The sequence below is a fragment of the Gossypium hirsutum genome, chromosome D13 (assembly GCF_007990345.1).
Source record: "Gossypium hirsutum isolate 1008001.06 chromosome D13, Gossypium_hirsutum_v2.1, whole genome shotgun sequence".
Lineage (NCBI taxonomy): Eukaryota > Viridiplantae > Streptophyta > Magnoliopsida > Malvales > Malvaceae > Gossypium > Gossypium hirsutum.
In genome coordinates, this window is record NC_053449.1 from 7412946 (window position 1) to 7425601 (window position 12656).

At 30.2% G+C, this 12656-nt stretch overlaps 1 protein-coding gene across 1 annotated transcript; it reads right to left on the minus strand.

Moving 5' to 3' along the window:
- Positions 1 to 5374: 5374 nt before the first annotated feature.
- On the minus strand, positions 5375 to 6759 carry LOC107918524 (uncharacterized). The gene is made up of 3 exons (XM_016848098.2): positions 6602 to 6759; positions 5823 to 6050; positions 5375 to 5706 (listed from the first exon to the last, which is right to left on the minus strand). Exons 2-3 carry the CDS (start codon positions 6030 to 6032, stop codon positions 5632 to 5634), a joined length of 285 nt encoding a protein of 94 aa, XP_016703587.1. The 5' UTR covers positions 6033 to 6050; positions 6602 to 6759; the 3' UTR covers positions 5375 to 5631.
- Between the last annotated feature and the right edge of the window lie 5897 nt (positions 6760 to 12656).

Consider the following 12656-nt stretch of genomic DNA (forward strand, 5'->3'; position numbering starts at 1 on the left):
GACAAAGCAGTTGGATGAATTGCTTTCATAAAGAGTATACAATAATGTGTTTTTAATCATGGTACCTCTTGTGGACTGACTCCATGATTAAGTAATTGCGAATTATTAGAACAATGCTTCCAGACATAATTGCAATCACTAGAGTCTAATTGTATATGTTTGATTGGTCCCCCCGCTAGCTCAATAAAAGCTCCATCAGACTACATTTAAATCAGAAGAAAATTCTACAACTTTGGGAATAATTTAATTGATTTGGTTTATTCAATGTGGAATTAAATTAGGTAACTGTGAAAACTATTCAACTAAAGAATTTGATTGAAGAATTTTCTTGAAAAATTAATTTGGAAAATCTAACTGATTTTTGGAAAATTTAATTTTGATCAAGTAAAATTAAATTAATCAAATCAATTAAAATTAATATGATATTTTTGGAAGTTAATTTTAAAGTCAAACAATTGGCCTAATAGGTAATTAAACTTGAAAATTAGATGCGAGATCATAAATTGGGTCTGGGATCCCAAAATTGAGACCAAGACCCAAAAACTAGTCGAATCGAGCCAGTATGTGAAACTGGGCCGACGGTCCAACAGATGACTAGATCGAACCGGTCAGGTCATCATTGACCCAGATCGAATCAACAGTAGCCAAACCAGCTCGGGGTGCCGTAAGGGTGTCGCACCTGCATCACCAGACACGGCGGTGCCGGTGGCTGCAATGGTGACATCCTGGTGGCCAACAGTGGTTGGTCGTCGGTGGTTGAGCGGTGGAAGAGTTACACTCCTACTGAGACTCTACTAGAGAATTTGATTTCAGATTAATTATTCCAAAAATAATATTATTTTAATAGTTTAATATGAAATTTAATTTAATATTTATCTTTAAAGTATTTTATTAGTTTAATATTAAAGTGATTATCTTAATATTTAATTTAATTTAATTTAATGTTTATCTTGTAGATAAACATTCTATTATTTTAATAAAATTTAATATTAATTTTAATCTAATATTTATTATATTAATTTAATATTAAAGTGATTAAGCTTAATCATAGTTGAACGCTCTAAATTTCCCTATACAAAGAGAGCCTTGGGTTATTATTTACACACACTTGAATTTAAAAGAAAGTTGTAGAGAGAAAATTATCTGAAGAGACAATTCCAGAAAATTTCTAGAGATATTTTTCTGATCTACAACTTAACCAAAAAGTTTAGAGAAATTGCAAAATTACCACACTGGTAATTTTTGTGAAATATTTTCTGATTCGAAGTGAGCCCACACGTGAGCTTGAGGATAGCGGAGAAGACTACTCGTCGAAGAGATCATCCTAAACGAATCAAAAATCGAAAATGTACAATTTTAATTAAGTGTTTATTACTTTAGATATCACAACCAAGATCTTGTTTTGGAAAAAAATTTAAAACTTTGGTTTTTCCTAAATTTATTTTCCTCTGCGTTTTTCAAACTCGTTTTTCCAACAAATTAATCATCCAATCATATAAACATGTCATATACACATTTACATTATAATACATAATTAAATTTGAGCCTTGATCGAGCTGATGAAAGCTCTTTTGTTGACCCGAGCATGAAATAAGATCAAATTGCAAAGTTTTAAAATTTTAGGGTTGACGTCGTAACGTCAGTTCTTCCACGTCGTAACGTCACCAAATAGTGCCACGTTAGTACAAAACTGTTCTTTATTTTTTATGATATATATTTAATTTGATATATAAATTTATTTGTTTATTTAAATCATGATATTAGTAACTAGCATTTGGATGATTCTAATGAAACATTATTTTCATTGCTAAAAATGAAAGTTTGTAGATGATCATATAATATAAATAATTTTGGTTGTTTTTTTTTTCTGTTAAACAATCATAAGCTAAATGAGTTTTATATATGATTGCACATTTTTTATTCTATGTTATAAAGTTTAGACTAAAAGTGGTTTTGACTAGAAATGAAATAGATCCTATGCATGCATGGTTAATTGTTCTAATCAATGTAGAATAGGGGAATACATTGGCTTATATAATAAAATCGCTATTCTGGTATGAAATCTTCTAGTGAGAATATATAATGTGATAATCATATATTTGAAATCGAGATCATACAGTGCATATTTACGATGGTGCATGTGATTTTTTATATATAACTTGGATATGATCTATAATCTCGTGGTTTTATAAAATTTTAAGATATAGTAAATTTTGAAATTTACTCTCATAAGTATGGAAATAGCAATATGAATGTTATTCTACGCATTTAGGTGATGGGCATGGTTTTAATTATAGTCAGAAAATAATTGATAATGTTCATGGTGAAGGGTGAATAAATGTGTAATTTTATAGTCACTTGATTGAAATAATTGATGGTCCTCTAATATGACTATATATGTTACACCCTTGTATATATATGGTGTGTTAAGAAAAATAATGTTATTTGACTATGAATTCATGTATTGACTTTGAAAAGAAGCTATGACAAATAGAAAATATGTTGTCTAGTTTCACCAAGGGATTTGAGACCTCTTTACAACAACTTACTTGGTGAAAGAGACATGATGTATGATTTCATATATTTGTTGATTGTGAAATTAATTTCTTGAATATCAAGATATAATTAAAGTAGCTAAATATGAAATTGTCATGATAAGAAAAGATAAAGTGATCACCGTAATTTGACAATAATAAAAAGGATATCCTTGATAGTATTCTTTTGCGAAAGAATGAGTAATTGAACACAGTGAGGATGTTGGTCTTGCAAATTTTCAAGACACAAATAAATATGAAGTTTTACCATGTGGTATAGATAATTAACATAACTATGTTGAACTTTTAAAATTTTAGGGATAATGTACAAGCCTATAATATTTGAGTCACCCATGATGGAAACTCAACTCAACGCTTGGTATAACGTCAAGTCTTGAGTTCAATAAGACAAATTACATCATCACTATGTGATTGTTAGCACTATAAAATAATAATATATATAATATATCATCCCAAGGTAAAAAGTGTTAAGTATACGTGGTGATAAGGGGAATGATGAGTATTATACTCTTAATAGACTCATAACATAAATATGCTAAAGTGTTATAATTACGGGAACACTCTCGATTTGATTTACTTATGTGAGTGGAAGTGTGGTCGATTCTAGGAGCTCAAGGGATTGGCTCTGATAGCACTCATGAAAAGAGATTATAAACACATGGTCATAATAGTATCCCTAGATACTATGCATTGATTGGTGTTGAGATCATTGTGTGAGATGTGTTCACTTAATCAAATGGAATAGTTAGTGAAATATTCAATTAACCTTAACATATTCTCACTAAGTAAAGGTTCAATTTAAGGCACCTTCATTTATGCAATTGATTTCCAAGACTATCAAAAAATAGAATATTTTAAAAATAGGGGGAGACTATTGGAATATTTTCAAAATATTTATAGTGTTCCAATAGTTGCAAATGAAAAGTTATAAATAACCAAAAGTTATATCACTTGGTTAATAACTAAGAGTTATCACATTTCATAGTGATGAATTATGTCTCTTAAATTCAAAAATTATATTACTTTATTATTAACAATGAATCATGATTATTCAAGATACATCTATTGAACAATTATATTTATGGTTAAAAGATATGACTATCTATTTATATAGTTGTGTTCTTATGAAGAGACATGAGAACTCCTATAAATAAGAGCCAAATTTCATTTACCTGACACAACAAAAAGCACATCAAAAGTTTTTTTTCTATTCTGTCACCACCTTTTATATTTCTAGATTGTTCTATAAAGAATTGCAGCAAGAATTCTTTATAGAAATTGATATCATTGCTTTGCTGTGCTCAATGCTCAGTAGACTGTTTCAGTCAGTGGAAAATATAGACAGACATTAGGCTTCATAATATCCTCGAGGTTCATTTGCTAGTAACTCGTTTACACACTATAATATAGGTTAGGGCGAATAGAATCTTAAAGAAAGTGGCATTGATATACGTCTTAAAGCTTTTGTTAATTTTTCATAAATTTATTTTTATCACCACGCCCTAATAATTTTGTGTTATGAATGACTATAGATAAACATGAAACTTCAAAGGAAGTTCTTAGAAACCCCAAAATTTTAATATTGGATTTTTTTTTTGAGATTTTAATTAAGAAAATAAAAGTGCAAATTTGAGGAAATGGAGCAAATTAGGAAGTAGTACATTACGTGTATTTTTGTCAAATATTTTAGACTATTTTTTTTCAAGATGTATTATAACGCCGCATACTTGACTAATCTGTTATAATTCATTATGACAAATTAAGCTTTTTTCACTACTTAAAGAGCTTGTATTCAAATATTTTTATGTCATTTGCATTCATTTTAAGGAGTATTTAGTTTTTAGTTACGATTAAATAAATTAAACTTCTTGTGATGTTTTATGACCTAGTAAGCCGATTTGGGCTTAAAGTGGAACTAACAAATTAGTTGAATGTGCAGAAAACAATCTACGGTAGAGTAGTTTATAAATGTCTACATGACATAATGGGAATGTAAGCTTCCAATCATTTATACGCTGGAGATACTGCTTTCCAAACCTGACTACATGAGAGCTTTCCAAATAGATATTTTAGGTGAAAATATCACATTGGTAAAACAAATGTACCTCAACGCCAAGACATAAACAGTTACTTTGTTTTAATAATGCAACTAGCAAGCTACAGGATGGAAACAAATATATAGATTAAAACATGCTATAAGTTATTGTATTCTTTCATATTTTTGAAATTTAATCATACTTTTATGTTTAAAATAAGTAATCCCTCTCTTTTTCAGAATTTAAAATACAAGTTTAATGGTTAACATCGTTAAAACACTTCTGTTAAATTTATATTCATTACAACATCATTTCTTTTTACATAATTACTAGATGAGTATTTTTTTTATTTCAAAATATCACACCAATAAATTCAACAAAACAATTTTATCGGTATTAATAATTGAACCATAAATTTAAAATCTAAAAAATAAATGTCCAAAATTCATGAAAATAAATCAAAGACTAAATTCCACATATGTGAAAACTACAGAGAGTTGGAGTATATTTTAACAATGTATATACACACAAATATGTATTTGCTGTGGGATAGTTCTAGAGAATCACATCAACCCTATAAATAATCCACCATGCAATCCTTTAACCTTACTGAGTACACAGCATTCAATCTCAGCAACAAAAAGACACCAGAGGAGCAACAAGACTCGTTCCACTGGGGAAAGTTATGGTGAAATATACATGTATTTAGTCAAATTGTTTGAAGCCACAAAATCTTTCTTTTGCCTCTAGCTATACTAACACCTAACATGTTTCATGCCAAAATTTTCTACCAATCTCTGTAGCACAAGTTCATTTCTTACAAAACCTTGTTCATGAATCCACAGAAAACTTACAGAATCGGTTTAGGCATTTATAATTATAAAATCAAAAACTAATTTAAGGAAAGGAAAGTGTAACCAAAGCAAAATGAAAGCATTGCTACACGGTTTAGACCAAACCAAAAGCTACATTTCAGTGCAACCTCAATGCATATAAATGTAGTCCACAAGTCACATTACTAAAGAGGTAAGAAGATAATCTTATTTCGACACGGTTTCAGCTTCCTTGGATTCAGCCGCACTCCTTTCTGCTACAACTTTCGACATCCCAAACATCTGAAAAGGACCCCGAATTCTTTTAAGACAACAATATCAACATAACATATATATATAACACAAAAGCTTGCACAGGATAATGAAAAAACGATAGCGCGAAAGATCAAGGAAAGAACCTTCTGGATGGTCTTCTTAAAGCAAGTTTTGTGCTCTTCCATTGAAGCATTAATGAACTCATCGATGTGATCCTTCAAGTCTTCAAGGAAGGTGGCCTCTTCGTTCTTTTTCTTCCTACACGAAGTCGAGACTAGGGGAGCAGCAGCAGACGACGATTGTTTGTCGGGTTGACTCTTTTGCTCGTCGGGTTGACTCTTTTGCGTGTCCATTCGATGTTTATATTAGGACTTCATAACAAACATGATAATTATAAATAAGCATTCGGTAAAAGATTATAAGAAACAATTACGCTGCCTCATGATATATACACTTTTCATTCGAATCATATCACCTACTCAAATTTCTAAAAGGAAAATCTATTATGCACAACAAATTATAGTAAATAATTAAAGCCAATTGAGTCCTAAATTGACACCATTGCAATTACAGTTCAAATACGCTTAAGGACATAATATCGGTTCAGGCTGATGGATTGTTTTAAGAAATGTATAAATACTTCTTGCCAGAGTTTCAAATGCCGGCATCGCTGCCGCTATTTCGTGTAGCGACACCGTCCTCCACCACCGCTAAAGATCGCGGCAGTAGTGTTATCGGAAATAACGGCAATAAACGCTATTTCCGTAAAAAAACTTCTCCTCATCAAGAAAGTAAACAGAAAAAAGAATCACGAGATAAGACAGAGTAACAAGCATAAACATCGAAAAACCAAAAGAGAAAAAAATCGAAACCAGATAACTCGATTAGAAACGTTCAAGTTTAGGGTTTCAAAACTAATTACCTTATTTAATTTCCTGGTCTGTTGGGAACTTGAAGGAAAGAGAGGGATTGGCTCAGAGAATAGAGGTAGAAGATGTGAGAGAGATCTAGAGTGGGTCGGAAATTTTATACAGGAGTCTAGAATAAAAATCAGTTGGCTTGATTATAAAATTGGAGGATAAAATAAGTAAATTAGTAATTTGATCCTTCTTATTAAAATTTTATGTATTTTTACTGTTAAAAATTACTATAGCTGACAGAATAACTAAACAGTTACACGTAGCGTGTCATGTGTACCTCACTTTGACATATATGAACAAATTTTTAACAATAAAAATGAATAGAATTTTGAACAGAATGACTAATTTGGTCTTTAATATAATGTATAAGGATTAATTTACCTATTTTTTTAGTAAATAGTACAAAATGTAATCTAGCTTCTAGTATAAAACCCTCCATGATACTTTTACTACCTTTGAAATATAACTTAATTTTTGGGAGGTTAAAACTGATATTTAAAATATCAATTTCATCTTCTTCTTTTTCAAAAAGCATATGATGTGTTCTTTTTGGTTGGTATTTGTGTTTTGGATAAAATAAAACTAAATTGATAGTTTAAGTACTATATATAACTAAAAAATTTTAAGTACCTAAATGAGAAAATTGATATAGTTTAAGTGTCAATTTTGTAATTAAGCCAAAATATATATAATTTTATTGGTAAAATCCCTTCTTTGGTTCCTTTCAATTTCAATACCTAACAAATTGGTTCTTCTAAAATTTTGTGAAGCAATTTAGTTTTATTAAATTTGAAATCGAGCAATTAAAGAAAATTAATAAAGCACCTCAACATTTTTTGTCTATTTATTTTAAGTGATAAAAATATATATCAATGATAATAAAAAATCTCTGATAAGTGACAAAGAAAGAATAATTTTTATTATTATTGTAATTATAAGTAAATTGGTGAAAGGTGTAGAATGTTTGAAGGTTATACCTCTTTAATGTTGTGTAACAAATAATTCGATTCATTAGTGTATTGTGTACATCATGAGTACGCATATCAACAAATTTGGGGAATGAGTGATTGTAATTGAATAAAATAAAAATATGAATTAAGGACTAAAGCGCATAAATGCAAAGTGTAAAGGATGAAACTGAAATATATTCCTTTTTATAAAACCACGTGCATCTTGGGATGGAAACAATGGGCTGGATCTAGTTTAAATGGTTTTAAACTTAAAAGATAATTATTTTAAAATTAATATAATTCATTTCGATATAATTTATTTTAATAGGTTCATTTACGTAACACTTTAATATTATTTATAAAACATTATAAAAATATATAAATTTAAATTTTATTTAATTAGGTATTTAATTTTTATTAAAAGTGGTACTTAAAATATTTATTATATTTTATTTTACCCAAAAATATAAAATATCTTGTTCGTATTAGTTGTTATTGTGTTATGAGTAAAATAAAATAATTGATAGTTTAAGTAATACATTTAATCTAAAAGATTTAAGTACCTTAATCAGAAAAATGATATAGTTAGTTTGAGTGTAAATTTTGCTTTTAAACAAAAAAAAAATATTTGTATGTAATTTTATTGGTAAAGGCTCTTCATTGGTTCCTTTCAATTTCAAGATTTAGCAAATTGGTTCTTTTAAAATTTTAGATAAGTTTAGGATAAGTTTTCGTTTTGATCACTTAACTTAAAAAAGTTATAATTTGGTCATTGAACTATTCAAAAGTTTTCATTTAAGTTATTGGGCTTGTTAAAATCAATGCCATATAGCTTTCTTTGTTCGTACTATATGCACCAACCGAAAGCTCTCTTTCCCCTTCTCTTCTATAGTTCAGTTTTTTTCATGAAAAACTTTAGACGTCACGAATACGCGAACGAAAATCTAAACAACTTTTTTCTCTGATTCCGACATTGATCGCCAGATTGACTTGGATCTAAGGTATGTTCTTCTACTTGTCGATGGGTACTGATCCATTGTATTGATCGACAAATCATCACTTGGAGCTCGCTAATAGAATTTTTTTAAAAGAAAAAAACATAGCAACTCGGTGACTTAAACAAAAACTCTTGAATAATTTCGTGACTTAATGAGAACTTTTGAATAGTTCAGTGGCCAAATCGTAACTTTTTTAGTTAAGTAACCAAAACGAAAACTTACCCCTTGTTTAGTGACTAATGATGTAATTTACCTAAAAATTTTAAAATATTGTAATCTTATTAATTTCAAAAATCAGTAACTAAAAACAATTAAGAAAGCACATCAACATTTTTCGTCCATCTAATTTACATGGAAAAATATATATAATGATGATAAAAAATAGGGTAAAGTACACCAACAGTCACTCAACTTTTATTTCAATGACAAAACAGTCACTCAACTTTCAATTTAGTTTAACTTTCAAAAAATAACAAATCAGTCCCACTAACCATTTTTCGTTATAGACATAATGGAAAAGTGACTTGGCATTTAACTAATTCCTTACTGTCATTTAATTGGCCAATTGGAGGGTTTGCTATCATTTAAACAGCCTCATTTAATAACCCTAGCTGGGCAGTAGAAGAAGAAGGGGAGGAGGAGGAGAATAAGATGAGAATAAGGAAAACAGAATAAATAGAGATGTCAACCATGACTCTAGTGTGCTATTGTGGAAACCCAGCCAATTTAAAGACTTCTTAGTCTAATGACAACCCAGGTAAGAGGTTTTTTGGGTGTAAGAAGTATGGGAGTGAATTTCAAAATTCATGTCATTTTTTCACCTGGTTTGATCCACTATTGACGCCCATTCATGAATTTTGTTATTGGGTGTTTTGAAACAAGTTAAAACATTGAAGGAAGCAATGAGGAGGGAGAGAAAAACATGATGTTTGATGTTGTTATTTGTAATATTGTTGTTTAAGTGAAATACCACCTTACGTGATAGCTCGCATAAGCTGATATTGTTGTTGTTGTTGAAGTGGAAAACTAGCTTACGTGACTGCTGGTAATAGGGTTGTTGATAACACTCCAGAATAACGTATTTTTATGTATTAATTATGTATTTATTCTGAGTATGATCCTACTAATTTGAGCTATTTATGATCTTTTATCTCATAGGGACTAAATTAAGGGACAAAAATGTGAATTTAGAGATAAAATGGGCCAATGTGCGACACAAGGAAAAGTTAGTGCCAAAAGTGCAAGCATGGATGACAAAAGGGTTGAAATGCAAAAAGAAGAGATTTTATTCTATCAGACTCTATTTTAATTATATTAGGATAATTAATATTAAGATAATTATTAAGAATTATTTAATTTTAGGATTTTATTTTATTTATCTTTATTTATCTTCAATTAAATGTATTTATCTTTTAGGAATTTAAGTAGGATTAGACTATCTCCCCTAACACTATAAACAGTGGGTGAAGTGACTCAAAAGAGATGCATCTTTTTGTGTAAACACTATCTCCCCAAAAGTCTAGGCTTTTGTTCTTCTCATATTTCCTTTCAATAAAATTTCCATTTTTGTTTTATTTATTTTCTTTTCCACCACAACCATGAGCCATTAAACCCATCTAGCCGAAGGTTGTCGATATTCCCCAAAAAGGGTTCTTGAGGCTTAGAGTCCGTATTTAGCCTCCTCGCCGAGTATTCATCATTTCTCCGCACTACGGGGCTGACGCTTCCGTCCATGTCCCTTAAGAAGTAAGCTTTTCAATGTATGCAAAGGCGGCCGCTTTGTATGTTTTGGGAAGGTTGCACGGTCGGTTCGTTAGCTTACTGCGTTAGAGGTTGGCGAGCCCAAGAGACAAAATGGCGTGGGATTCTTTATTGAGAAGCGTTGATATAACATAAGACGGTCCCACAGAAGCGATTGTTGGCTAGAGTCAGGTTCCACTAAATCGAAAGTCTAAATCCTTGGAGCTGGTGGTCGTAGGCGTCCTCTTCCACTATAACTGGCTTATTCGGTTTGGGAAGGATCATCTAAAAGCCGAGGATTGAACCCAAGGCAGAACGAGACAACTGGAGGCTGGAATCTCCCATAAGAATTTCCTTTCTCTCAACTCTATTTTTAATTTCTCGAATTTTCGATTCAATATTCTTAATTCAATTTTTATTTTATTTTTCATTTCCAGATCCAAACCTTTAATTATGTTATTTTCTTTTCTTTTTTTTCAGGAATGCAGGTTTTCTTGGGCAAGATTCTGCCTGAGATTTCACGGAATAAAATATTGTGCAAATCCAGTCCCTGAAGATTTGATCCTACTTCCCTTTTACTATTCTTTTTCATTATTTATTAGGGATAGGATATTTTTGGTGCTTTCAACGATCGCATCAGTTATTGAAATGGAAAATAATATTATGGTGTTGTTATTTAGTTTTGGTGTAACACCCTTAACCCGCCTCTATTATCAGATCAAGGTTATAGAGTATTACGACACATATCGAAACCATTAACATCATTAACCATTCATTTATTAAATTAAATAACCAATATTCAAATCAAAATATCATTCATAGCATAAATACATTGACGGGACTTAAATGGAGTTTACGGGGCCTTAAAATAGTTTGAAAATAATTAGGGGCTAATTTGAAATAAAATAGAAAAATTTTAGAAAATTTTAAAAATAAGGTTCACACGACCGTGTGGCCAAACCGTGTGGAAGAGACCAGCCCGTGTGGACTCAAACATGGCTATGTGGCTACCCCACATGTAACAACACGTTTTCAGTGAAATCAGAATAGTGGTTTCGAGACCACAAATTCGAGTCAAAAAGAAAAATCATTTTAATATTATTGCATGGTCTACATTATGATAGGAATGACGTATGAAAATTTTGTTAAGAAAATCTTATCGATTTCAAGTTTAATTGTTAGAAAGGACCAAATTGCATAAAGTGCAAAAGTTGAATTCTAATAGCTAGAGGAATTAAATAGTTGTGGAATTCAAAATTTGAGGTCCTTATAAGGCAAATAGACCATTAAGAGAATTTAGTAGATAGTTATGATATTTCATCCATGGAAATTTAAGAAAAGAAAAGGACTAAATTGGAAAGTGGAAATAATAAAATATGATAATTAATTAAAAGACAAAATATCATTTTATTTCATCATCTTCCCCAAATTATTTTCATGGAAACCCTAGCTAAGAGAAAGGAATTCAAGCATGCTTAATTGGGTAAGCATTCTTGTCCTGTTTTTAGTAATTTTTATATTTCCGAGATCGCAATAATCTAATTTAGCAATTTTGGGGATTAATTTTCAAAACTATCAAAGTATTAAAATTTTTCCATGGATGAGTATGCTAAAATTTTGAAATTTATGGATTAAAAGGTTGTTGATAGATAAACAATTTTTGTAAAGGAAATTTTCATGAAATAGTGATTTAGGGACTAAATTGAAAAGATGTAAAATTCATGGAAAATTTATGATTTTTGTGAAATACATGGACTGTTATTGTTATATGAAAAATTCGGTTAGGCTTGAAATAAGAGTTAAATTACATGAATTTCATTTTCCGAGCATAGGGATAAAATTGAAATTAATTAAAAGTATAGGACAAAATGGTACTTTTGCCTAAAATATGAATTTTGATTGAATTGAATATGAATTGTATTAAATTGAGTTAAATTTACTCGTATAGATCCGGATAGACCTAGTACGGAATTGGATCAGGAAAACAAAATGTATCAGATTAGTAGATTCTCGTATACGAACAAGTGTTAAGGTAAGTTCGTGTAACTAAATTGTGTACATTTATATGTTTAACTTAATGTTATATATGTGAATTATATAATATATGTGAATTATATAATTGTCATGTATATGAAATTGATTAAATATCCGATAATGCCTGATAAATGTTAAGTCTCGTTTGAATAAATGAAAATCGATGAATACAAGTTTCCTGTATTGGTTGTAGTATTGCATATGTTGCGGATACAACACAGCTTGAAAGAGCGTCCCATTAATAGCTCTCATGAGCATCCCGATATTTGGCCCTCTCGAGCTTCCTGTTAATAGCTCTTCGGAGCATCCCGATTGGTTGTGATCCTACATGTGTT

Coding starts and splice junctions, on each gene's coding strand:
- LOC107918524 (XM_016848098.2), bottom strand. CDS start 6,032: ATGGACACGCAAAAGAGTCAACCCGACGAGCAAAAGAGTCAACCCGAC. Junction 5,707..5,822: donor TTAAGAAGACCATCCAGAAG/GTTCTTTCCTTG, acceptor GGTCCTTTTCAG/ATGTTTGGGATGTCGAAAGT.